The 27,413-nt window shown below is 41.9% G+C and overlaps 1 protein-coding gene across 1 annotated transcript in view; it reads left to right on the top strand.

The window, feature by feature from the left end:
• The window catches only part of ZNF704 (zinc finger protein 704), a 244,362-nt gene extending 230,502 nt beyond the window's left edge, over positions 1 to 13,860 (top strand). The window contains exons 7-9 of the mRNA XM_010863398.1: positions 1,604 to 1,708; positions 12,319 to 12,416; positions 13,393 to 13,860. Of these exons, the coding sequence (XP_010861700.1) occupies positions 1,604 to 1,708; positions 12,319 to 12,416; positions 13,393 to 13,504 (315 nt within the window). The 3' untranslated portion in view covers positions 13,505 to 13,860. The remainder of the gene's footprint in view (positions 1 to 1,603; positions 1,709 to 12,318; positions 12,417 to 13,392) is intronic.
• Positions 13,861 to 27,413: the final 13,553 nt, after the last annotated feature.

Raw genomic sequence — 27,413 nt, 5'->3', positions numbered from 1 at the left:
GACCAGAAGCGAGGGGTGAGGCCGAGCAGTCTGTGTTTAACAAACCCTCCAGGTGATTCTGCCTCACTCTAAAGTCTGTTAAGGCCTTAGAGACAAATCCTGCAAATACAGGACACAGCTAAAACTCCTTCCTCCCCCAGCAATTCTGAACTCTTTTAAGTGTCGATTAATAAAATTTCAATACGCTCAAATAAAGAAAAAAAAAAAAAAACAGTTTTCCCATAATTTTCAACTACTTTATGTAACTTTTTAAAAGAAAACTCTCCTGTACATATTTGTAATTTGTGTTCTTCCACTCCTGTTTATAAACACTCTCCGTAGAACTGAATATATGACTGAATTCAATTAAATCAAAACATCAAGTTGTTTCTTTCTCTTATGTTAGGTATCTACTTTTTAATTATCATCAATAAGGCTAGTGAGGACACTTCTGTGCCAGTAGTTGTTTTTTCTCCCCATTGAATTTCCAGAAGAGTAATTACTGAGTCTTAGGATACAGCATGAACAGCTATGTATTGCCAAAATATTTTCCAACGGTGCCAGTTACAAAACCACTGCCACTAGCAACTATATCTATAAAAGTAGTAAAACTAACCCTGAAGAGAAGTCATTCAGCCATTTATTAAGTAGACTTCAACTCAAGAGCAATGGAATAGCGCTAATTATTAAATTAGTTGATGCAGCAACTTTCATTCCTGACTCTTCTATTCAAAAAGGATAATTCATCCCTTAGTTCTTGTTTGTCAATATTGCATTTAGGTCCAAAATCATGGGCTTGAACCAACTTAAATTATTTTTCTTATGTATTTAATGAGAGTTGGAACATACACTAAGGGATCTAGAAGTTCCTTCCCAAACTATAGATTCACAGCATTGGGATTTTTCTGTTTATAGTTATAAGTGTTCAACATAAAGATATTAAAAACGTGAGCAAAGAAAGAAAATCCATCCCAAGTCCCAACAACAAGGAAGGCCCTTGGTTCATATGGTCCTTCAGGACTGTTCTACGTGTGCCTTTTAAAAATGGAGTCTATTACAGTACTGTTTTCTCTGTGCTTTGTTGTCTCCACTTGATATCTCATGAACATTTTCCCATGCCAACGAGTGTTCTTCAGCATCATTTTCCCTATGTGTTTCCAGTTTTTTTTTTAAAAATATAATACATAGTTATGCAATGAACATCCTTGTGTCCATTTCTTTAGAATAAATTCTAGAAGTGGAATAGCTAGTGTACAGAACACTAAGAATTTTGACATGTATTGCCAAATTACCTTCCCAAAATGTAATTGTCAACCTACCATCTCTCCCAACTTGATAACAAGGAATTGTATCTCACAGATGTCCTAAGATAGGTATGTGTATGTATAATCAAATTTCTATTCAGAAATCAGCAGCCAAAAACCTTCTCCTCCTATACCTTAGATTGCTTTAGATGTATAAAAAGTTTAGCTACTTTCTTTAACCATGCTTAATCTCCTCCTATTATAATTTTGTCATTAATAAAGCTGAGATTATTTCTGAAGCCTTATTTTGGTAATGACAGCTTAAGACTCCAAGGAGAAATATTCTTTCAAAACAACTTTCTCTGTTTTCTATTTGATAGGCCACACCCCCCGTGACCATTCCAGGAGCAGCCAAGTTCACCCCCAACGGCAGCAGCTTCAGCATTTCTTGGCAGTCTCCTCCAGTTACCTTCACAGGCATTCCAGTAAGTAGAAGAGCAAAAAGCCAGAAATCTGGTCAAAGCCAAGCATACATTTAGAGAACAAATTGTAGAAACATGCAAAATAAAAGACAAAAATTAGAATGCCAGAATAATTTTTTTTAAAGTGATATTTGTAAGCTCACCAAGCTATCTCGTGGTCCAGACTAGCCCAACTTCTCTGTGAAAAGGTGTTTTGACGGGAATTTTAGAAAGTAAAAGACAGTTTCATCTGTTGATAAACATCTTGTTGGAAATATATCAAGATTTTTTTGTATGGGTGGTGTATTTGTATGTTTCCTAAAGGCTTTATAAAATTAATAGTTGAACTCAGACCCCAAAGATAAAAGGAAGAGACTCTACAGGTAAATGGCGTGTATCATTATGAGCTCTCTGGTGGCTCAGATGGTAAAGAATCTGCCTGCAATCTGCCTGGGTTCTATCTCTTGGTCAGAAAGATCCCCTGGAGAAGAGAATGGCTACTCATTCCAGTATTCTTGCCTGGAGAATTCCATGGACAGAGGAGCCTGGTGAACTACAGTCCATGGGGTCACAAAGAGTCGGACACAACTGAGCGACTAACACTTTCACTTTTTCTTTCAACTATATACAATTTGACTTTGAAATTATTGTTTGTGGGTATGTCATTCTGAAAGTTCAGATAGTAGAAATTGAAATCAACTTTTTTCTTCTAAAGCCTAAATAATCCATGCTGATGGGTAATTTGCAAATAAATGAGTATTGAAATATGCCGTCGGATTTAAGGATTATTTTAGAATTGATTTGACATATTAAATAATTACTGTCTGAAAACTCACCATGAATTTACTTGATTCTTAACTATTCATTTAGAAGATATTGAGTCTTTTACAGCTTATCACAGAATATCCATAGCCCTCCACACTGCTCATGCTCAGGGGTTTACAACTCCTGATAAGGTTCAGAAAGTGGCTTATGATAATAGATATTAACCTTATTTTCTCCTCTCCACCCCCTCCCCAAGGACCTCACAAAAGCTTCTTATTGCAACCGCTGGCAACTCCCAGAGGTTTCCAGCAAATGCTAAGGCCTCCTGTGGAGCTGATAAAAATGAAAGTGGCTCAATCATTTATGCTGTGCTCTGTCAAAGAATAGTTATTAAATTCCTTAGAGGAATGGTCAACAATAAAAAAGCATCCTGCTGGTAGCAATTTGAAAATCTTGTGGCTTCCAGAAAATACCCCTAGAATTGGATTTTTAAGCAGTATGGTGGATCTGGAGTAATTATGAAAGGTGCCGGCTTCATGAAGAGTGGGAACTGCTGGTTGTTCTCAAAGAACAAGAATACGATGGATGACCTTGTTACAAACATTTAAAAAGAAGAGATTAGATGTGGAGGTATTAGTTTTGCTTCTGGCAAGAGCAATAATTCCCCCAAGGTGGGTGTCAGCCTTTTTGGCAACTTTTTTTTTTTTTGGATAGACATAAAAAGACCAGAGTGGCTCTCAATATGACATTTGAGACTACCCTTCTAACTCAGAGAGGCAGCTCCAAACATAGAATTACAGAGACCTACTCTTCTGAATTCTGTTCAGTCCTGTCTTTGATTAGAGCTGAATTTTCAGAAACATACCCCACATTGCTCATCTGGTGAAAAAATAAGTACAGCATGTAGACAGAACATCGCAGTTCAGATTTCCTTTCAAGTTACCTCTTTTATCAGCCCAAATGGAATATTTTCCCCTTTGTTCTATTAATTAAATCATTTCCTTTTGAAATAAAGTGACATCACTGTGAGTGGTTTTCACTAGTTTTAAGTCCCCTGAATCTCCTAAGCGGCTGACACGGCAGGACACCAGTGAGGCTCCCTCCTCTTGTTGATTTCTCAACAAGCAAAGTTTAAGACTTTTCTCTCTATGGATACTATGGATATCTCGGCCCTCCTCTCAAGGTCCTAGATTTTTCAGAGTTCCTCACTTCACTCTCGATTGGTTACCAGCGACATCCTGGACTAAAGCTTTGACGGAAAGTATGGAGAATAACTGCGTTAAGTAGATGCCCACTAAAATCCTATGTGAGCTACTAATTTATTCTTTCACCAGAGAATTCCCAATCTATCTGATTTTAGATGGCTTTAGCAGTCAAGCTTGCCATTACTATTTAAAAATAAAGGTAAGGGAGTAGGGAAAGCTGCCCTTTACCAAGGCTTTTGTTTTATTCTAGAAGGATGACAAGGTTTACTACTCAAAGTGTTCTTCATGTTGTCCTACTCTCAAGCATGTCTTTTTTTAAAAGAGTAAAAAAGTAGCTGCTTGCTGTCTGCCCACTTACACTGGGGGCTGGATCTCACAACTCCACACCTCCTAGCATAGGACTGTCCATGTCCACTGACTGGGTGCCAGCAACCGTCCCTGAATTCTCCACAGCTGCTAGTCCCACCCTTAGAAGATGGGGAGCCAGGCTGACTGAGAACACGTGAATCCCCACCTCCTACATTTGTGTAATAGGGTTTTCAGACAAAAGCTCTATAAGTTTCAAATGATAAGGCACTAGTATTAGGGGTGGCTTCCACTTTATCCAAACTGATGAACAGAGCAGTTGCTATTTTATTGAAAGTGTTAGTTACTCAGTCGTGTCCAACTCTTTGTGACCCCCATGGACTGTAGCCCTCTGTCCATGGAATTCTCCAGGCAAGAATACTGGAGTGGGTAGCCAATCCTCTTTAATGAACGCATTTCTTATTTTACTCAAAAGCAAGTACCCTGAGGTTGTCAACCCCATTTAAGATTTCCTTTTCTCCCCTGTCTTTGAGACCTAGTATTGAAGAGGAGATGCTTTCATATGCTTCCTAGAAAGTAGAAATAATCTCCTTCTGTGAAATCCCAAGGTTTGCAGAATTTTATTTATTCATTTGCCTACTCTGGACTTCCTGAATTGGGGGCTTTAATAAGTTCCCTGGGTAAGACTTCTTCCCAGAGGTGTATAGCTGAGAAAGTCAATCTGCATATTCACAAACATAACTATAGGTTCAGTCTTTTCTAGCCCAAGGCTATGGGCATAGGGTAGGGAGAAGACCATGGTTAATTACAGCTTTCTTGACCTGTTTTTCCCCAGTGACTCCTCTTTTCTTCTAATTATTTCCCTTTCTTTCCCTGTCTTCTCAGGGCAGAAAACTGAGAGCTCTCGGCCCCTGTGTTAGTCTGCCGTAATAGCAGACTGGGTGGTTTAAACAACCCACATTTATTTTCTCCCAGTTCTGGAAGCCAGAAATCTCAGACCAATGTGCTAGCTGACCCCTCCTGCTGACTTGTCAGAGGCCACCTTCTCAATATGTCCCCACATGGCCTTTTCTTTTGGAGGCGGGGAGATGGAGAGAGAGCCGTTGGGTCCCACCCTTTTGAATTCATTTGGTGGCATTAGTGGTAAAGAACTCGCCTGCCAGCGTAGGAGACCTAAGAGATGCAGGTTCCATCCCTGGGTCAGGAAGATCCCCTGGAGGAGGGCATGGCAACCCAGTCAGCATCTTGCCTGGAAAATCCCTTAGACAGAGGAGCCTGGTTGGCTACAGTTCATACGGTCACAAAGAGTTGGACATGACTGAAGCAGCTTAGCACACAGGCAGCACATACCTTTAATTACTCCCTTAAAGGCTCCATCTCCAAATACAGCCACAGTGAGAATTAGGGCTTCAATATGTGAAGGTTGGACTGCACAAAATCTGGTCCATAATAGGCCCCATGTAAGTAAGTAGAAGCTAATCAATCTGCTATCCAAGGGCCATGCCAAGAGGCTTCAGGTCAAAGAAATCATCTCCAGACCTGAAATAGTGCTTATTAGCTCTTTAGCTGGTTTTTGTTTTTTTTTTTTCCCCAAACACTTGGATGGAGGATTCAAAATTGTTTGTTAGAAGAAATTAAAACCAAGACAGGAGGCTTTTTTCCATTTGAGAGATATAAAATCACAGAGAAATTTCTCCAACGTATTTGCTACTGCTACTGCTAAGTCACTTCAGTTGTGTCCGACTCTGTGCGACCCCATAGACGGCAGCCCACTAGGCTCCCCCGTCCCTGGGATTCTCCAGGCAAGAATACTGGAATGGGTTGCCATTTCCTGCTCCAATGCATGTAAGTGAAAAGTGAAAGGGAAGTAGCTCAGTCATGCCCAACTCTTAGCGACCCCATGGACTGGAGCCTACAAGGCTCCTCCGTCCATGGGATTTTCCAGGCAAGAATACTGGAGAGAGTTGCCATCTCCTTTCTCCAGAGGATCTTTCTGACCCAGGGTTCAAACCCACATCTCCTGACGGCATCTCCTGCATTACAGGCAAATTCTTTATCACTGAGCCACTGGGGAAGCCCATTACTGAACTGATTTGAGGCAAATACTAACTCTGGCATTTACAAGCTGTGACATCTAGCCAGTCAGTCACAGAACCTCTCTTAAGCAATGCCTTCAACTTAGCTGTACAACCACTGCCTCGTATTGCTGCATTTTCAAGCACAGTGCTTGGCACTGGTTGACGTTGAGAACTTACTAGTGTTGTTATCTGTGATGTATCTCATTGCTATTAAACAGAGGGCAGAGAAAGTGGATTCTCCTTATTGGGACTGACTCATATAACACAGATATACTCAACATATGGGAGAAATCAGCCATAATTTTTGCAGACTGTAATTTAGAGTTCTTTATCGGAAGGACTGATGCTGAAGCTGAAACTCCAATACTTTGGCCACCTCATGCAAAGAGTTGACTCATTGGAAAAGACCCTGATGCTGGGAGGGATTGGGGGCAGGAGGAGAAGGGGACGACAGAGGATGAGATGGCTGGATGCCATCACCGACTCGATGCACATGAGTCTGGGTGAACTCTGGGAGATGGTGATGGACAGGGAGGCCTGGCTTGCTGCGATTCATGGGGGTAGCAAAGAGTCAGACACAACTGAGCGACTGAACCGAACTGAACTCAAACTCTCCTGAAATCACACCTAATCAGGAGACAGATTATAGGCATGTAGCCCATTTTGTTAATTTAGAAGTAATACCACATAGTACTCTCTCCAACTTTTATAAAACAAATCCCCAAATAGAACATTAAAAGTTAAGATATAAAACAAATAAATACAGAATATGGAAGCCATTGGGAAAGAGAGCTGAAATCATGTTTTCCAGGGCACACATTATTGTCATCATTGATGAGGCAGGTTGGAAGACACCAGAAAACAGGGCATTAGCACCATTCAGAACCAAATACCAAGATCCCCGAGTGTCAGACAGCCAGTGCTCCACTGTTTACTAACTGCGTGGCCTCAGCCACTTCCTTACCCTCTCCATCTCCTTGTCTATAAAGTGGAAGTGATAGCATTGCTTATCCAGGGTCATTATGTAGATAACATGGGGGAAGGTACTTAGCTTAACAAGTTCTTAGAAAATTACTGCTGCTGCTTTTAACTCTGAGATCCGTGTAAGCCAATTCCCTGCTCCAAGCCTAAATTATTTTACCTACAAAATGCAGATAGTGCTTATTTTTCAGGCTTTTTGCTGAAGATTAAACGAGATTATAAATAACCCAGTGGCCCATCTTTCACATTTGCAAGCACTGAATAAATGCTGGCAGACTCCCTCTGCCAGTCTCTCCCTTTGATTTTCCCACCCTCAGCCCCAGTTAACATAAGACACCAAAACATGATCGTCTTGATGTTAAAGGTCTCCAGGAAAGCTCATGAGTTAGGTTGTATTCATCCTCCCATAGAACTGAGCCACACGCTGGTATGTGAAGTGAGTCCTGGCTTCTGCTACACTGAAGGCTGTAGAAACCCCAGGTCTGTTGTGAAACGGGAGGGGCTGCCATCGGACAGGACTAAACACAAAACAGGTACGCCCTCAACTCCAGAGTTAAAAAAGCCATTAGCAGAAATAAAAACCATAGAGAAGGGCTCTTCCTGGAGTACATCCAAATCTGGTCCTCATCCTCTCGGAAGCCCAGCAGGTCACCAGTTTTTTAATTTCAGTAAATGGCACCCATATCCCTTCATCCTCTCAGGCCAGAACCTAGGATGTATCCTTGACTCCTCTTGATTCATCCCTGACTCATCTAAAGATTTGTCTTCATATTTCCTGTCCTGTAGCCCATCTGTCATCAGGGTCCAGACTCTGCCTCTACAGGATATGAATCCAACCACTTCTCCCCACCACGGTCACACCGCCATCTAAATCACCAGTGCATTTTCCTCCTAAATTAGTACAAAAGCCTCTTAAGTAGTCTTTAGCCCTGTCCAGGGCTATCTCCAATTCATTCTCCAAGGAGCCAGAGTGATCTTTCTAAAGCATTAATCAGATGTCTCACTTTACTAAAATGCTCCACTGGCTTCGCTTGTACTTAGAAAGGCACTGAAATTCCTCATCACAGCTTCAAGGGCTGACCTGACTCCACCACCTCCTATCCTCCTACCTGCTGCCTCCCCCAGCTGCACTTCCAGCCCCACTGGCCTCTGCACCTGTGAGGTCTTGGCCCTCACCTTCCCCTTTCCCCAGACTGCCCTGTAGGTCAAAGGTAGCCAGTGCAAGAGGCCTTCCCTCGCCACCCTAAACAAATACGCTTTCCATCACCCTTGGTCTGGTAGCCTGTTCTAGTTTCTTCATGCACTTATCACTAAAATGCCCTTACTTCTTTTGTGCTTATTGTCTCTCTCCCCATTAGAAGGTATACTCTATGGGGGCAGAGATTTTATCTTGTTCAGTGCTGTATTCCCACAATCTACAACACTGCCTAGGGCATGCATGCGTGGGTGCTCAATCGCTTCAATCTTTGCAACCCATGGACAGTAGCCTGCCAGACTCCTCTGTTCATGGGATTCTCCAGGCAAGAATACTGGAGTGAGTTGTCGTGCCCTCCTCTGGGGGACCTTCCCGACCTGGGGATCGAACCCGAGTCTCCTATGTCTCCAGCACTGGCAGACAGGTTCTTTACCACTAGAGCCACCTGGGCATGGTGAGAACCTAATAAATATATGTGAATGAAGAGCATTTTACCATCTCACACCAGCCCACACCAAAAGGGTATGGCCATTTTGCAAAATTTAGAACCTTCCACATTATCCCCAGCTGATGGAAATAGTGTCCCTGGCATGTCACCTAAACATTTCCAGTTCTCTGACTGAATAAGGAGGTATTCTTGGGATTCTACAAGTTCTACAATAATTTTAAAAAAAATTTTGTTTCATTGTCCTGAGCACTTAATTCATATCAGCACATTCTAGATTATCTACTGCTGTACTGCTGCTGCTAAGTCACTTCAGTCGTGTCCGACTCTGTGCGACCCCATAGATGGCAGCCTACCAGGCTCCCCGATCCCTGGGATTCTCCAGGCAAGAACACTGGAGTGGGTTGCCATTTCCTTCTCCAGTGCATGAAAGTGAAAAGTGAAAGAAGTCGGTCAGTCGTGTCTGACTCTTAGCAACCCTGTGGACTGCAGAGGAGTGGAGTAAGATTATCTACAGTGGGGATAAACTCTGAAGCCTTCACTCCCTCTGGTTTGCTAATATGCATCCTGATCCGCTAGTGGTAAAGAACCCACCTTCAATGCAGGAGACATAACAGGTGGGAGTTCGATCCCACCTGGAGTTCGATTCTTGCCTGGAGAATCCCATGGACAGAGGAGCCTAGAGGCTACAGTCCATAGGGTCGCTAAGAGCCTGACACAACTGAAGCGACTGAGCACACAGGCATGCATCCTGATCCCAACGGGTTGGGGGATGTGTGGGGATTCTGCTTCTGGAAAAACATGCCCATCCACATCAAATGCATACACTGAACTCCAAAGCTTTCATTTTATGAAAAAAAGTATGTATGTTACTCACCTCTGTTGGCCCTCAATCCCCTCAGCTTTAGCAAAAAGTAAAGAGTCAGTTAATTAATTCTTTAATGGAAAATTAATTCTCATTCTGATACAAAAAAGAAAAGGAAAATGATATTCTGGTATTTCAAGGACAAGACAGAACCAGATATACTGGCCACTAGTCATTCCCTGAAGACACCATTGCTGTAGACTTTGAACTCTGAAATGCCCTTTCATCTTTGCTCTTCCCTATTTAACATATTCATGTATTCCTCCAGTAATTATTTGCACCGTATCAGATAAATTTGGAGTTTTTAATGATCTCAACAAGCAGAGTATTTCTCATGGTGTTAATTAGTAGTTCTCAAAAGTAAATAAGCATGAGAATTTGGCTTCCATGGTGGCTCCAATGGTAAAAATTTGCCTGCAATGCAGGAGACCAGGGTTCGATCCCTGGGACAGGAAGATCCCCTGGAGGAGGGCATGGCAATGCACTCCAGTATTCTTCCCTGGAAAATCCCATGGACAGAGGAATCTGGCAGGCTACAGGTCCATGGGGTTGCGAAGAGTCAGACACGACTGAGTGACTTTCACTTTCATGAGAATTTGGGGAAAGATTTTAAATGTAAATTCCTGAAACCCATCCCAAGACATTTTCTCAGTACATCTGGACTGGTACTTAGGAATCTGAATGCTTAAAAAGCAACCTAGTGTATTCCATACAGTAAAATAATATTCAAGACTTGAGAGAGAAGAAAATTCTAAAACACATGCTGATGTGGATAAACCCCAGGGACATTATGCTAAGTGAAATGAATCAGTCACCAAAAGGCAAATACTGTATGATATTGTGTGATTTCATTTACAGTATATCTAAAATAGTCAGATTCATAAAATCAAAAAGTAGAATGGTAGTTGCTAGGGATTAGGAAAGTGAAAAAGCATTAGTTGCTCAGTTGTGTCCAACTCTTTGTCACCCCATGGACTATAGCCTACCAGACTCCTGTGTCCATGGGATTCTCCGGGCAAGAAGAATGGGGCCTCCCTGATAGCTCAGTTGGTAAAGAATCTGCCTGCAGTGCAGGAGACCCTGGTTTGATTTCAGGGTCAGGAAGATCCCCTGGAGAAGGGATAGGCTACCCACTGGAGTAGGTATTCTGGCCTAGAGAATTGCATGGACTGTATAGTTCATGGGGTCGCAAAGAGTCAGACACGACTGAGCAACTTTCACTTTCAGGGAAGAACACTGGAGTGGGTTACCATTCCCTTCTCCAGGGATCAAAACTGCATCTCCAGCATTGCCGACAGATACTTTATGGTTTGAGCCACCAGGGAAGCCCACAGGGGTAGGGGGAGGGGATAAATGAGAGTTACTAATCAATGGACGTGAAGTTTCCATTAAGCAAGATGAATAAGCTTTAGAGATCCGCTGTACATTATATCTAGAGTCAACAGTGTTGTATTGTGCACATAAAAAATTGTTAACAGTGTAGACCTCATGTTAGGTATTCTTACTACAATAAAATAAAGTTTTTTTAAAAAGAAAAGTGAAGACCAATGGTACAGAATAAATCAGACTTATAGCAACAATGGTTTAAAATATTAGTTTTTTTTCTTACGTGTTTAATTTTTTTTAATTTATAACTGGGAAAATAGCACTTATATGTCCATTCTTTTACATTCATTTTTTAAATGAAAAAAAAAAAAAAAGTCCAGATCCCTATACTAGAGAAAGTCAGTTCTCTAAGTGTGCTTAGGGATGGTCCCATGACTGTTGGTCAGTACTGGTATTCTTGTGGTCATGCTGGCTTCTCAGTGATTATGTTTTTAAGTTTATTAAATGTTTGCTCTTTTGTGTATGACAATCTTGTATATTTACATGACACATCATTTATGTTTTGTTAGTTTTTTTGGAGCTTCTGAGAATCCCATTTGCTGGGAGATATTTAATGTTACGTGAGCAGGTGATGCAAAGAGAATAAGTGAGAAATGCAAGAGGAATGGAGAGCAAAGGGAACTCTCCCATCATCGCAGCTGAGAGACAAGAGCATGAGGAGGTTAAACACATGGTCTGGCATCAGGGAGAGCTCGACTCTGGCCATTACAGGTCCCACAACCCTGGGCAAGTTATTTAACCCCCCTGTGCTTGGTTTCCTCATCTGTCAAATGGGAACGATGAATACTTATCACATGGGGTAGTTGTGAAAGTAGAGCTGTTGTCAGGGACCCTGGCACAAAGTGGGTGCTCAGAAGTTCTACAAGGTTGACATTCGTTCTTGCTTTGCTCAGGCTCTTTGCTGCTTGCCTCTGTTCCTGTTCGGACCCAGAATCTGCCATGTGGCCGTCTAATGCAAGAAGCCATGTATTTATTGACTGTGAATAACCTAATTGAATAAACAGAAGGTCAAGGTCCGCACTGTGTGTTGCCACTGAGTAGCTGTATAATTACAGAAAACTTTCTTAACCTCTTTTCTTCTTTAAAAGAGAGATGATTGAGGCTTGGAAGAAGAATATCCTTTAAGGTTTAAAATATTATTCAAGTGAAAATGAGCAATTTGGAATGCAGAGATGTGAAGTCATGAAGATTTCTGAAGTATTCATTGTTGCCGGGTCTTTTCTGTTGGCGGATGCATTTAAATTCCACCAGGAGCATCACCCCATCCATTTTAACCTGTGGTCTCTGTGAACGAAGCACTGCCTCTCTGTGTCTAATGGTCAGATACCACTGCCCACGTGGCAGAGGCTAAGGAAATGCATGGTGAGGAGAGCCTGCCCCGTCAACTTTGTTTACCATGTGTTTACAGGTGTCACCAACCCACAGCCACCCAGTGGGCACAGGAGAGCAGAGACCGCACACTCACACCGTCCTGTCCTCCCCCCCAAGAGGGACGGTCAGCCTAAGGTATGAGTTCTTGAAACCCCACATGCCTCCTCTCTACAGAATTAGCCAAAAAATAGAACCACGAGGAAGAGAGAAACCAGAGATACAATCTTCCATAAAATTCCCCTGAGATGGACGAAACACCCATTCTTTTGTTCCCATGGTTCCCCCCATCCATTAACTATTAATAAACATTTTTCATTTCCGGGGTAACAGTTCATGGTTAGTTCTCTTGCAGAATAGGTAATGCTGATTATTGGGTCTCTTTAAATGCATGTTGCATTAACCTCGGTATGATATGAATTTTAGTTTTTAACCTAGATCAAGGAGGACCTCCCCAGGATTCCCTTGACCAGAACGCTAGACATTTGAGAAGCAAGAGACCACTTGAAAGTACATATTTAAAATAATAATAAATAATAAATGGTTAAAAAATAAAAAAAATAAAGTAAATCAACCTGAATATTAAAAAAAAAAAAAAAAAAACTTGAAAGAGTAGTGCTCACTGCTGTTATTTCTTGTATTTGCTCATGTAATTCAGTGTAATGAAGATGTCCCAATGGACATGTCTCTAAATGGACATGTAGAAGCTAAGAAGGCTATAAGTACTCTTAAAAGTAGCGAATTTTAACAATTCAGTGAAGGACTTCCCACCTGGCTCGTGGTAAAGAATAGGCCTGCCAATGCAGGTTCCATCCCTGGGTCAGGAAGATTCCATGGAGTAGAAAATGGCAACGCCTCCAGTATTCTTGCTGGAGAATTCCATGGACAGCCTGACCGGCTATAGCCCAAGGGGTCGCAAAGAGTTGGACAAGACTGAGCGCAGGTGAGTGATGAAGTGTGGTGAAAACATCCCACACAGGTTAACCTCTGTACCTAGAGAGACCCCCTGCTGTGTGTCCTAACTTTTTCTAGAGCTTTCCAGGGACTTTGAGGTCTGCAAAGAATGCCCATAGAATCATTCGCACTGACTGCTGTTTCCTGGCCTGTCTTACAGGAAGCCCCGGGGAGAGGGCAAGAAGTGCCGGAAGGTGTACGGCATGGAGAATCGGGACATGTGGTGCACGGCCTGCCGCTGGAAGAAGGCCTGCCAGCGCTTCACTGACTGATGTGCGGGCCCCTAACTCGCCCCAGACACTCCTGCCCTCCTTTTCCTCCGAGGGTGTTGGAAAGTGCTTTTCCTTCCGTACCAAACCCACTTGAAGCCCAGGGAAAGCACTTCTAGGAACCTTGGTGAAATCACAGCAAAAAAACAAAAAAGGTCACAACCTTCCCTGTTCTTGCTGAGAACCCAGCTGAGAGCAGCTGTAACTATTCTTTTCCTTAAAGAGAAAAGTCAACTTTTTTTTTTTTTTTTGCTGTAGGTCTAGGTCTGAAAACTGTGGACTTCTGTAGCAATCGAACCAACCAAGCCCATTTTTCCTAGAAAGGAGGCCTATTTTGATAAACTTTCTCGATAATACCATTTCTGAGATTTTTTTTTTTGACACTTAAGAAGCTACAAGTTATTCCGTAGCATTTGTATAAAGAACAATACCTGTTTTCATTGTGAAGTCTTTTCCCTGTCCCATCGGACTTCTGGGAGCAGTTCACATCATGATGTGTTGCCAGGAAGTGGCAGCACTCTGGGTATCTTTTCTATGTCTTTTTGTTTGTTTTGTTTTGTTTTGAAGAATGGCCCCAAACTGAACCACGGTAGAGCTGTTAGCTTGAAGGGCCCTGGAGGGCATAAGCCCGAAAAGAGATTGATAGTGGACATCACCAGCAGATTTCAGCCCCAGCTGAGTTCAGGACATCCCGCATCACTGTTGGAAAACATCTGGGGGTCTTCCTCAGAAGCCCCACCCTGAGAGTTGGCCCCACCCACTCTCTCCTGGCTACAGTGCACTCAAGACCTGATGTGTCGCCATCTAGGTAAGCCTCGAAGCTTCCTTCAGTGATGCGATGCCAACCCCAGCTCAGATCTGTTCATCACTGCTCATCTGACGGTTGTTGCCGGGTCAGTGGCATATCAGGCCTTCCTTCCCTCAAGACGCCACAGCAGACTGGTTTCAGAAAAGGTAGAGAACTCAGACCATCCCAGCAGGTTGCTTCAGACCACACAGAGCACAGCTTCCATGTGTTCAGAAAGTCATGTGAGGTCAAATCCATTCTGAGTGCACTTTTATAGGTTTTAGGCTTTAGCGCGTCTGGGAGATGGGTTCATGAACACTATAAAGATTATATGGGGAAAGGGAAGGTCCAAACCTTTATTTTTCTTATCAGAATATTGGAGCTATTCATTAAGAACTCGCTCAGAAGGGAATGTACGAAACACCAAAAGGAAATTGCGTGTTGGTATAGGAATCTCTCAATTCAATAGGACCAGGGCTTGCACTGTGTTCCATTTATTAGACTTTCTAGCCCGGTGTGTGTTTGTCCGTCCGTCTTGCTAGTGGTGGTGCCAGGACAGGGGTAGTTGTCAAGCCCTATAAATAAGCTCATTCTCTGTCTACCCTCCTCTTGATCGCCCTGCTCGAGTTACTCGTCCTGTACCTATGCAAAGACGCAAGAGCACCTTATAGGATGCACTGTGTTGGAACGGGGGCCTAGGATCAGCCATAGGAATGTTGAATGAAATTGCACAGAGCAAAGTTTAATATATTTAGAGGTTGTACATACACTTTTTTTTAAAGAGTAGAAAGAAATCATCTAGTCATAACAGATATCCTTGTTTTTTTAATACGCAAGGGGAAAAAGGAGATTCTACAGTGTAACAATCTGTGCGTTCATATATTTTGGCAATTTTATTTTTTAAACTCTCATATGACATTTGAAACATTATTCCTTAAAAGAGATCCTGTTTTCCTCCTTCATTTATCTTTAAAAATGCTTAAGAGATCAGAGAAAGAGCTTCGTTTAATATCACATTGTGATTACCAATCACTACAGAACCAGCTATAATGTATGTTTTAGCACTGACGAGGTCAGCCAGGAAACGTATTTGCACCCTCTATCCCAGCCTGTCTTTTTTCTCCGTGGTATCCTGCTGCTTCACCCACTGGCATCTTGGCTAGAAGGTGATGCTCTGGCCTGAACCAGGAAGCCCTGCACTGTGACTGGACTGCCCAGCAGCCACAGTGCCCACTGGTGAGTCCCAGATTGGTCAGCCATTTGAGCAGGCTCACTGTGAACTTCAGTGCTGTTGGGTGTAACCCTGGAGGACAGGATTTTCTCTTCAGCAAGATTCCATGGCCCTTGATCCTTGGATTAAATCACTAATCAAAAGAGATTAAAAAGGCAAGGGGTTAAATCCATCCCCCGACTCCCAGAACTTTGGGAGAGATGATGTCTATGGACAGTCCTGGAGTGAGGCTCTGTGATTCTGCCCCAGAAGGACAGCCCATGACTAGTTCTGGGCTCTGGCCTGGCTGAGGCAAGCTCAGTCCTTACCTGAATATTAGCTGATGCACAGGTGTAAGCAAAAGCATAGACCTGAACGCAGCTTCCCTAGGATTTCTTCTCCTTTCTGAAACCTTCTTCACACACACTCACCCATGCGGGGCTCCTTTCTTCAGGCCAGCCCGGGGCGCTGCTCCAACTCCAAGGTGGGCACAGACCCTCAGTACTTCCTGCACACAGACACCTATTCTCTGCACTAAGGCATGTAATGACTGGGGAACTACCAAGCTTCACCTGGCTGGCCTTGAAGAAAAGGGATAAGATTTCTTTCAAGCCACCCAGAAAGCTACAAATTGTAATATATACAGCACTGATGGTAAATGCTAAAACTTAAAAAAAAATGTAGAGCTATTTTGTTATATTATGGAACTACATGATGTGCCAAATTAAGCCCAGGATTTATTTTATGGCTTCTCTGGTACCATGTTCTTTTCTGTCTTCATTTGTCAGGGGGAGGAGGGAGACAGGTGAGAAGGAAGTCCCAGGGCACTTGGCTGCTTAATGGGAGTGCCCTCCACCATGGGCAACTCCGAGAACGTGCAACAGGAACAGCAAAGGCAATGCGTTCTGGTCCCAAAGTCTTTCTAAAGAAGGCATGTGGTAGCCTTTGACTTTTCTCTCCCCAGTGCCCCTTCCTGCAGAACAGATTTCTCATCTCTCTCCAAAGAAGGCACTTCCTGGTGATGGACAGGCTTCTCCAGATAGCTGCACAACAGAGAGCAGTCATTTTAAGTCTCAGTTCTTCTCAGAGGATGTGCAACCAGTGAGTGGAAGGCAGTGTGACCGCCTGGAGGAAACATCCGGGAGCAAGTGGGTGGGAAGCCAGAGAGAGGATACAAGGGGGCTGTGGACACCTGACTGGGGTTCACCATCCTAGCGATGATCAGCTGGTGGTGACTGTCCCTGGGCATCTCCGAGGGAGCTGCCGTGTTCCCATTCGAGGAGCCGCTGCTTAACGCCTAGAGACAGCTCCTTCATGGGAAGCACGCAGGGCAGGGATGCAGCATGCCCCGTGCGCATCCCCAGTGGGCACATACTACTCTCCTCCTCACTTGCTAAAAAGTCCCCTCTGTTGTTTGGTGAAAGCCAGTGTCAGGAAGAGGGCAGTGGGTTTCTGAGCAGGAATGTGCGTGCCTGTCAGCAACTCCATGCCCCAACAGGGTGGGTGCCCTTGGTGAGAGGAGTCTTTGTCCAGTCATAACCTTGTTGCAGATGAAAACTTTTCAATAGAGAAAGAGGCACGTTACAGTTTTTGGACTTTCCAACAAAGTTTTTTTTACAAAGTTACATGTATGTTGTAAAAAGTGTCTGAAATTAACATGCCCTCTATCAAATTTCAAGATCACTTGAAGTCCAGTGTTGCTGGTGTCACACTAAGCCACACTCAAAAGCAGTTCTGAATTAGCCAGGACTGCTCAACCCATGTCCACCTCCATCTGACTTCATTGGAAAAGGAAAACGCAGCACTCATTTGGGAAAATTTAGGGGAAACTGGCACACACTGTACATATGGGAGAGAATACCCTGAGAATAGTAGCAAAATACTGTAAAAAAAAAAAAAAATTTCATTTCCTCAGGGAAAACTAAAGGGTATGTAAATGTAGATCTGGAGAATTTTAAGACTAGAAAGGTTTTCTATTATCTCCAGCATCTTTTCTGGTCAGAATAATTTGTTTGTTTTTTAATGAACATACCATTTCATGACCAATTTCCATGAACTAGACAGTACTAACTTTTTGAGTTGTGGAGGAATGCTCTATGAAACAGAGCAGTTTCTTTGTTTCTTAGACCTGCATTCTAAGGCTGATGTCTGAACCACAGCGCAGTCCCTGGTGGGTTTTCACAGACTCATATAAGGCTGTTTCTGAATGTAATTATGAATATGACGCCTTGGTGTTCCTTTTTATAATCAGCTGGTTGGAGAACTGATTATTAGCTGTACGCAAGAATTCTGTAGGGGAGGGATGTGAAAGTTGTGCATTTTGCTTTAATGACAGGTTAAGGAGCAAACTTCCATGGACTTTTGTGGACAAGGTGCTGCTTTTTCTCATGACCCTGTAGAATTTCTATTGACCACATCAACTGTAGCTCTGATCTGTATGAACGCAGGGGAGAATTTGTGCATACAAATGAGTGGAAACAAGAGCAGGATTCATGAATATGGATGAGGATGCGGATCATTTTGGAGAAAGTGCTGGGCACACGGGTCAACTGGAATTTTCGTTTCTCTTAGAAAATAACCCAGCCAGCAGCACACACTGCTCTCCCTGTTCCCCATACCTGTGGGGCTTCCTCCAGAGCGGAACTGTTTGCTTCTTTCACATCGTAACTAGTGAGCTTATAAGCACTTTTAGGTACCAATTGTATCACTAAGTAATGCATACCAGTAGAGCAAGAAAGTATAAAATGTATTTAAGACCGACTGGTTTGCTTACCATGACTAACTGTAAAAGCCCAGATCCAATGACACATGTGCTTTAAAAGGTGTATCTATCATAGGACTAGAAATCAAAAGGGGAATTTTACTTCTGGTCCTGTTTTGTAAATAGTTCCTTTTTTTTTAATTGAAGACAATCTCATGTTTTATAACTTTTCTTGTGAGTCTGAGAATCACAATGGTAATGTGTTGTGTCAAAATGTGATCTTAAAGACAATAATAATTATAACTTAATTTTCCAAATAAGGCAAGAAAAACACTGCGTAGGCTTCTACAATTTCTGAAAGATGTGACATTTTTATAATAAGCATTAGTACTTAACTTCTCAAGTTAACAGAACTGGAAATATTTTACAAGATGCAGCGTTTTGTAATCATAAAGAACATGAACATTTTGTGGGAAATGACCTTCGTTTTATACATTGTAGCTTATTTTTTAAAATACAATATTTTACCAAACAGAAAGTGTTAATATTATAAGCAATTCCTGCTCTCCAAACAAAGGGCTATGCCTCTTTTAAGCAAGCATTTTGATGCATATCTTTTCAATCAACCCTCTGCAGCAAGAGTACAAATGCAGATCAGATGGAAAGATTATTACAACAGCTACTCCTATTATCTTTACCAGTGTTTTTTCAAAGTATTTGGGGAAAAGAAAACATTTTAAGAATCGTATATCTGAAATCTTTAAAATATTAATAGATATGCTTATAGGCAATGAGAGAAATAAACTTGTAAATTCTGTCATGTACTGTGATAGATTTCTGTCACAAGGACAAGCTTAGTGCTCAGCCTACCAGAACCACAAAGCTGCATTTTACTAGCAAGTGTCATTTGATGGTAATTTCTAAAATCATAGTGTATAAGCCCAAAGATACAATTCTTAGCTGATTGGTGTTGTTTAAAATAATTTTGTGCTCTCCACTAACTAAACAACTTTCATTTCCTTATCAGAACAAGTGCTTGATTTTTCACATGAGTTCACAGACAGGCAAGTTTGAGATCAGAAAGTCACTATATTCCCAAGAGTCAGGGAACAAGGAAGGCTACCATGGAGAGTTGATTAACCACACAAATAATTCTGAGCTTTGCCAAAACCATTTCATAATGCATTAGTTTTTTCTAGCCCACTCACTGTTAAGCAAGAAAACATCTTTTCTTTCTAAGATTTTAGTAATTCAAAAGCTAGACTAATTAGTCAAGTATGCAGATAACATCAAAAGAAAAGCTAGGACAGAGCAGTCTTACCCATTAGGCAACCCCTGTGAGGTGGTCAAAGGGTCACTCAGACTCTGCTTTCAAACAGGCTTCAGAATCTGCACACATGAGGACTAGAAATGCACGGGCTTAGGGGAAGACATGTACAGCTTCATCTCTGAGATGAGGCAGTCCAATGCCTCTCTTCATTCTCTTGGAAAATCTCTAATGTTGGCATTACAGTTTCCCAAGAAGTGTTCATTGCTGCATGGTTTTTGATCAAATGAGTCTTGCTTCGTACTTAAATAGAAGCCTCCTAATGGTACATAGCAGAGGCTTAGAAAGAACAGGCAAATTGTGTAAACGAATGATTCAAATCAGGCAAAGGAAGGACACTAGAGAATGACAGAGATCACAGTGAACCAGAGGACATGTGTCCCCGTTGAAGGGGGACCCCAGCTGTAGACAATCAGAACCATGCAGAAATCAGGCCTGGGGCGCTAGACCTTCTGACTTGGAAATATGATGTTACCTGACACTTAATCAAAACTCAAATTCTTGGCCAGCAGTGTGCAGACCAAAGAGAACCTGTATATGGACAGATGCAGCCTTTGGGCACTGGTTTCAACTGTTGGGAAAAAGCAGATTTCACCTTCCATAGCCATCAAGTCAAGTTCTTCAAGCAGCGCCCCCAACTCACAAATTGGCACTATCTGGGCAACTAAAATTAAAGGGAGAGAAGTCAGTTCTCCCCAAAAATCACTCTCATGGAAGATTTGAGTATAAAAATACAACATCCTTAAACTAGCCTTGCCTCTGATCAAAATATACCGAGGTATTATTCAGCTCTCACTCTGCCTCGTGGCATGCCCAGGCCGGGCCCCAAAGCATTGAATGACTGTAATCCTCACTTCCTTACTGTTTTCACTGCCGTGACCACTGTGATGAGGGGCTGGCAAAGAGCAGCCTTGTGCCTTCAGCGAAGGCAGCCAGGAGCCCCTGCAGTTTCAGATAGCACACGTTGCCTCCTCGTGCCAAAGCCCTTTGCCAACCCCTCCACATCCCTTCCCACTCCATCCCGCCTTGTGAGTTTTCATCCCAGGATAAAAGCTCTGTTGTTCCACCTCTGACACGGCAAAATCCTTGCTTCATAACTGGTAGGTACTTAGGTATTTTAGAGTGTCCACTAACCTCAAAATGGAGTTTTTCCATGTAGAAAACCTTAACATCTTTCCCTGAGGGCAAAGACAAAATAGGAATAAATGTGTCACAGAAAAAATTAGAAGTTGCTTCCTTCATTTGGATAAACTAGGTAATTTTAGAGTGTGTCTTAGCCCAGAGTCCTGATAGTATTAGGATAATCACTAACCCTTTCAGATATATAAGAAAGTGTGTCTCTTTCAGATACATGACTTCCTTTGACCCTCCCTAGTACTTAGCATAAAATGAGAATATTTAAAATTACTACCACCACCTCCAAAGCCAAACCTGGTACAAGTGGTCTTGAACCTGAGTCAGCCTCATTACTATGTCCAGGGAGGAGGGAAAGAGCAAGTGAAAGAGCTGGCTTAGACCTCAATCTTCCAGAATGACTCTAGACCTGAGAAGACCCCAGGGACCCATGTTCTTTACCCATACTTACAATCCAAGTATTTCAGCATAAAAGTAAAGAACCCTCATCACAGTATCAAATGCAGACTCACTCTGAAATTTATCCCTTTAGCCTACCTCCCAGGCCCCCATCCCCTAAATTCCAGCCATATAAGTGGTTAATTATAGGAGATGACTAGCTAGTGCAATGTTCCAAGTTAAACTTTTGACTCCTTTGAAAAAAGTTATTTTGCTGCTAACATTCAGCTTTTGTTATCCATGTAAACTTGTATTGATGCCCCCAAATTTGAAAATAAGCTCAAATTCAGTTTGTAAGGATCAAATTGAAAAATACTGTCATCTCAAAGTCGGAAATAGCTGGTAATATGGTTATGTCACATGGTAAATATGAATGCAACTTAAATAACATTGACAATGCCTGATATTTTGTCATCGTATGATTGACAGGTTGACCAGTCCATGAATGGATTGTCCTCTTCTCTCATCAGCTCACAGGTTTCACAGGTTTTGAGTAAAGCCACTCACAAGTTTAGTCATGGAGCTAGATGGGCCTAAACCATTTTGGCCCATAACCTGCTTTTTGATAAATTATACTTTTATTATGTTTCTCAAGCAATATAGTACTAGAGGAGTAAATTGTGAGCTTTCCTATTCTGGTGGAAAAGAAGCCCATTTTGCAATGGTTAACCCCAATGCCCAAACAGTGGCAGGTCTTAAAAGGACCCAAGTTCTAGGGAACAAGAGAAAAGCTACCATTCAAAAGATAAACAACTGTAGATTTTGAAAGAAGGTGGAGATTATGACTTCAACACTTAAGCCATAAACCTTTTTTCTTCAAAATATTCTTTTCCTATTGAGCACCATCCACATAACTATTAACTGCCAGCTTTCAAAGGAAAGCTCCCCACTATTTATATTATGAAAGTGTTAAAAATTAATTCTCAAGTCTGATTAACCGTTATATTTACATAGTTACTAGGGGCAGTTCTCTAAATTTTTAATTCAGAAAATTGGTCGGGGAGCGAGCAGCAACTCCTGAAAAAGGCAAGAGCACTGTCATTAAAGAACAAAATTTTCTTAAAAAAAACAAAAAAAAAAGTTTCTCATCTATTTCCTTCTGAATGCTCTTTACATCTCTGACTGAAGAGGAAAAACCAGCAGCTGGAGAAGAAGCTGAATTTTAAGGGAGAGAAAGAACAGTCCGCATTCTAGTCAGGAGTCTCTTTTTCCCTTTTGGCAACCATCTTGAATTCACTAGCAAAATGTTACTCTCCCCTCTGCCTTAATCTGCCTGAGCCAGCGGCCATGCTGTTTTTAATGTATGTTTGCTTCCCAAAGCCCTGGATTAAACATTTTCGCTTCTGTGCTCTTGCTTTCTCACTCTTCAATTAAGGTCCATGGGGATAAATATTACCAGGACTTGCATGTTAGGCTGAGTTGATGAGGCTCCTCTCTTCCTTCAGCGAAACGTTTCCATTTGTCTCAACAGTTTGGGATGACCATTCAGAGAGCAGGTTGATCAGCAGACAGCCTGCCATATTCATCACAAAAGATCCAGTCAGACTCACTGACAAAGAATAACAAGGCAGATACCTAGTCCTTCCACTTTTACTCAAAGCCTCTCTCACAAGTCCTCTACCCCCACGAGTCCCCCTCCGGAGCAAAGCCAATGGAGTGATCAGAGCAGAGGAAGAGAGCTTCACTTTGGCTCATTGGTCTGAGCCCTGACCTCTGCCTAGGGTTACAGAGCATGAAAATGGAACCGACCTTTATTATGTGAAAAGCAAGTGGCTCCTGCGGGGTATACTTGTTTTAAGTTTTTATTTATGCAAAGAGAAAGCTCTTCCAGTCTGCTCATGTTGTGAAGCACGTGTCTCTCACCCCAGTGGAGCTTCCTTCCCATGTTTTGGGCACAGATGATCAAGACAGGAAAGAGGCAGAGCTCGGGGGCCAGTGGAATTACCCCTCAGGGATCTACGGTGTAGCAATCACAAACTACCCCACCCAAGGGAAATTTAAAAAAGATGAGGCACAGTGGGGACCTCCCTGGTGGTCCAGCGGTTAAGACTCCATACTTCCAATGCAGGGGACACGGGTACCATCCCTTAGCTGGGGAACAGATCCCACATGCTGTGCAGTGCAGCCAAAAAGAGACGGGGAGAGAAAGATGCATCACTGCAGACTGTAAACCCTCGCTTTGCTTTTTACGCCTTTTCCCTTACACTCTGCTAATTGGAAAGCAATGACTGTGATTTGACCAAGCCCTGTGATGATAGCAAAGCTTCTTCTTCCAAAGTGTCCCAGCTGTTCGGGGAACCTCTGTGATCACTGGTAGAAAGCTTTAGAATAGATTTAGATTTTTAGGGAAGAACTCAATACCCCCCAAATATACTTGTTCCATGACTTCAATAACTGAAAATATCCTGGGTGTAAAATAACCCAGGCAGGCAGATCATATATGTTTTTAAAAAAATGCCATTAATCAATATTTTCCTACAACATGACCTTAAATTCCTATTTTTATAATTAATGGTTGGATGATAGTCAGCCATTGAAACATAAGCTCTCTGGAATAACCAGACATTAGTGTAGTTTCCAAAGTGTTTCATGTATCAAAATCTATATACTTAGAGGAAGAACTCAGGATAAGAAAAAATCGCTAGGTCCCAAAGGGTTCGTGACTATCATCAAATACAACTGCCGAGTGGCCTGTGGTCATCTTTTTCAAATGAGGGAGCCGGGGAGTGAGAGAACCACAGTCATAACAAAACCTCTGTTGCCCTTCATCCATGATAAGATTTAAAGCATTCTACTTTTAAGAATTAAGCCATCTTTCAAGTTGTTTTCTACACCAAATCTAACCTATTCAAATAAAATGATAAAATAGCTAAAAATGGGGTATTTGGGGGAAATGCTATCAGTAGAAAGCATTGCTTTTTAGTGCCTGCTAACAAAAAAAAAAAAAAGAAGACTCAGTCCTTCCTGTGAGATGCAAGTGTTAACATGACAGTGTTAACTTGGAATCAGGCACTAGTTCAAAAACATTGAGGCAGTGCTCTCCAATTTTTAGAAATCTTTCAAAATATAATCTTACCACTACTTAGAGGTAAGTACTTGTGTATAAAAGTCTTTAATATTAGTGAATGAATGTAAAAGTGACAAGCTATGCATTTTCAAAGGGTAGTGTTATTTTGTATCCAATCCAAGTCAATTTTTTTTTTCATAGAGACTTACCACAACTGCAAATTATTCAAAACAGACTTGAATGCATATCATTATGGGGATATAGGACTTCCAACTATACACTTCTGGCTGATACTTTTAAAGACAGTGCATTGAAACTTCAGGCTCTAAACAAATTTCAGCCGCAAAGGTGATTAAAGGAGAAATGGTTTATATTTTACTTCTTTAGCAGAAATGGGAAATGTGGGCGTTACAAAATGGGCCCAGTTTTTTTAGAGGTAAATGTTCTAGTAACACTGGATTAGCAAGCAAACAAAACTGCATGAAGTTAATGAATATTGCCTTGGATAAATATAGCATAGGTTGTGTCTATTGTGTTTAATTCGCAATCTAAGGGGGAAAAAACTCTTCTCCAAAGGGTTTGGATTATATAGTTTTAAAGAATATAAAAACAGAATATAGAAAATAATATAAAAATATTGTCCTGCAAAGAAAAATCATTGGCTTTTTTTTTCAAAATTAAACAGAGATCATCACCTATATTTTTTTGGAATGTCCATATGAAATAAACACACATGTCTTCAGCACTCTTGGGGATTTTGTATTCCCATGAAACCTTTTCCCCTAATAATTTATTCTTGCTCCTTAATCAGTACTTTCCTATGTTACTTGGCATGAAAAATAAAATTCTTTCCTTCATCTGACAATGTTGACATAAAGAACTCCATTTCTCTGCCACTTAGGATCTCTTCTGTGTCCATTGAGAAAGTTTCTCAGCTGTTTGTATGTAAAATATGGAAAAATATACTTCTAAACCTGGTACTTGTGGTTATACTGGATATGTTTGCTACCTATTTAGAAGTTATTGGGGGCCGGGATGTGTCTTTTTATATGATTTTTAGCCAAATCCAGATGTTCTGATACTACATTTCTGAATACCTATCTGACTGTAAATACAGCCTGAGGAGGTTCAGGTTAATAAACCTTTTACATGACTGTTCCTCAGCCATGCTCCTTGCCAGCTTTGGGCACCTTGTACATAGATTTGTTGAATGTTTAAATGATGTTGTTTTTCTAAATGCTGTTCTCTAAAACAACTTTTTGAATGTTTTTCGCTTTCCATTGTTTGGGACTTTGTGTGTTGGTTTAAAAAAAAAATGTTTCCTAAATATTTAACACCAGGAAAACTATTTCAAATAAACTGGTGCTAATCGAAATAGAAGGCAGATTTTCAGATGCAAGATTTCCAGTATCAAATGTTGACACCAGTTAAATGGAACTGCACTTTCCAAAGGGGACAGCTGGCATCTACCTGCCATGGGCATCAGAAGGACCCCTGATTGTTTACAGTTTCTGTGGCCCATTTTAAAATAGAGAAATGGTCCTGTCCCCCCAGAGCTGAGAATTTGCTACCTGGGTCCTATGGAAGCATTTAAGTAGAAGTAAGGGTCTATAGGAAGAATCATTTTAGTAATAGTCTGCTGGTCTTTGGACTTTCACGTCTGTAATGCTTAGCTGTAACAATGAATATGGTGTTGCCAATCTAGTCTGATGTCATCGTCGCCCTGTATTTCCTGTGTGTATGGTTCTACCTTGGGTTGCACTGGCACGTGCCGAGCCAGAACACTGGACTTTCAGGAAGACCATTCTGACTTCTACGGTGTCCACACACATGCATTTAAATGCACTTGTAACTGGTTAACTACCATGAAGTCTAACTTCCACTTAATAAAAGTTTTTGTGTATCTGCTTCTATTTGAGAGCTGTTGATTTGAGTAAAGGATAACTAACTGGTACCCAAAGGCTCTCGAGGGTTAGAGGATTTGAGGTTTTATCTACAGTTGTTTTAAAAAAAAAACACTTTTTTTAAAAAACAAAGGGATCTCTTTCCCATAGCAAACCGCTCGCCATCGAGACTATTTTTAGAAACATGTTGTAGGTACATCTCATGTCTAGAGTTCAGCCCGGATGATTTCAACTCAAACCCATTCCCTTGGCAATGACTGCCCAGAGACCTCAACTTCTCATACAGTGCTGCTGATCCTGTTGCCCAGGTCATGTGAACACAAGCTGACAGACAGGGGAAAGTCAATGTCCAGTCTAGTGCCAAGCCACTCTGGAGACCCTCCTTGAAGCCAAGGCCAGGTCCACTAGAACTTGACATTCACCTCCAAAGACCAAGCATATGTATTTGTGCAGCAAGGCAGCAGGCTTTGGAGTTCAACAGATTTGGACAGAAATCCGAGTTTTGCCTCTTGTGAGATAGATAACTGGACATGAGATTTAACCTTTGTAAGTCTTGTTCTTACATTAGGAATGATAATAGAAGAGAGAAAACCAATTAGCCTGGCTTAGGCAATATCTTGATCTACTCTTAGACCAGGCCTCCATAGATGGGGTGGGGAGGGCTATGACTCATGGTCTGCTGCCTGCTTCCCAGAAGCTCCTACCTCACGGAGCTGTTGTCAGAATTACCTGGAATAACAGGTCATCACACACAGAGAACTGTTTCCCAAATGGAGACCACAATACTCTAATACTGGAACCCTCAGATATCTGGATTAAGTGCCTTGAAATTCGTGAGTGCCTGCAGAATTTCTTCTTTTCGATTTAAGAAGTTTCTTTCTAAAATAAAAATGTCCAGCCTTAGTAAATAGCTTATGTGCCACATCTGAATGTTTTCTTGGTTACTCCTGGCCATCATTATTTCATCCATTAATAGCCTGAGTGGTAGAGACAGTTTTAAAGCTCAGCCTATTTGATAACTAGAAGCTTGTGCAGTTGGACACCCATTGCTTTCTTCCACCAGCCCTACCCGCAGCCCAGCTCCTTGTCATTGAAACTATATGATTCCCTTGTGTTTGGCACAGGGACCCTGAGCCCTTTGACCTTTCCTGTGAAGCAGGAGGATGGGAGACCAGACTCAGTTTGCTCCTACTCTGTGCCAAGCAAGCACTGGAGGCTTCCAGGTGGACTGACTGTCACAACAGCTGTGTGTGGGAACCACCACCCCATTTTATCCAGAATGAAAGACCTTCATAAAGGTTACCTAACTGTCCTGAGGTCACAGAGCTTACATAGATGTGGATGTCCCCTACCTCTGACACTACCCAGTGGCTGTTCAGCAGTTTTAGGGGCTTTCAGTCTACA

The sequence above is a fragment of the Bison bison genome, unplaced genomic scaffold (genome assembly GCF_000754665.1).
Source record: "Bison bison bison isolate TAMUID 2011002044 unplaced genomic scaffold, Bison_UMD1.0 scf7180017864491, whole genome shotgun sequence".
Taxonomy (NCBI): domain Eukaryota; kingdom Metazoa; phylum Chordata; class Mammalia; order Artiodactyla; family Bovidae; genus Bison; species Bison bison.
This window is presented reverse-complemented; position numbering and strand designations above follow the sequence as displayed.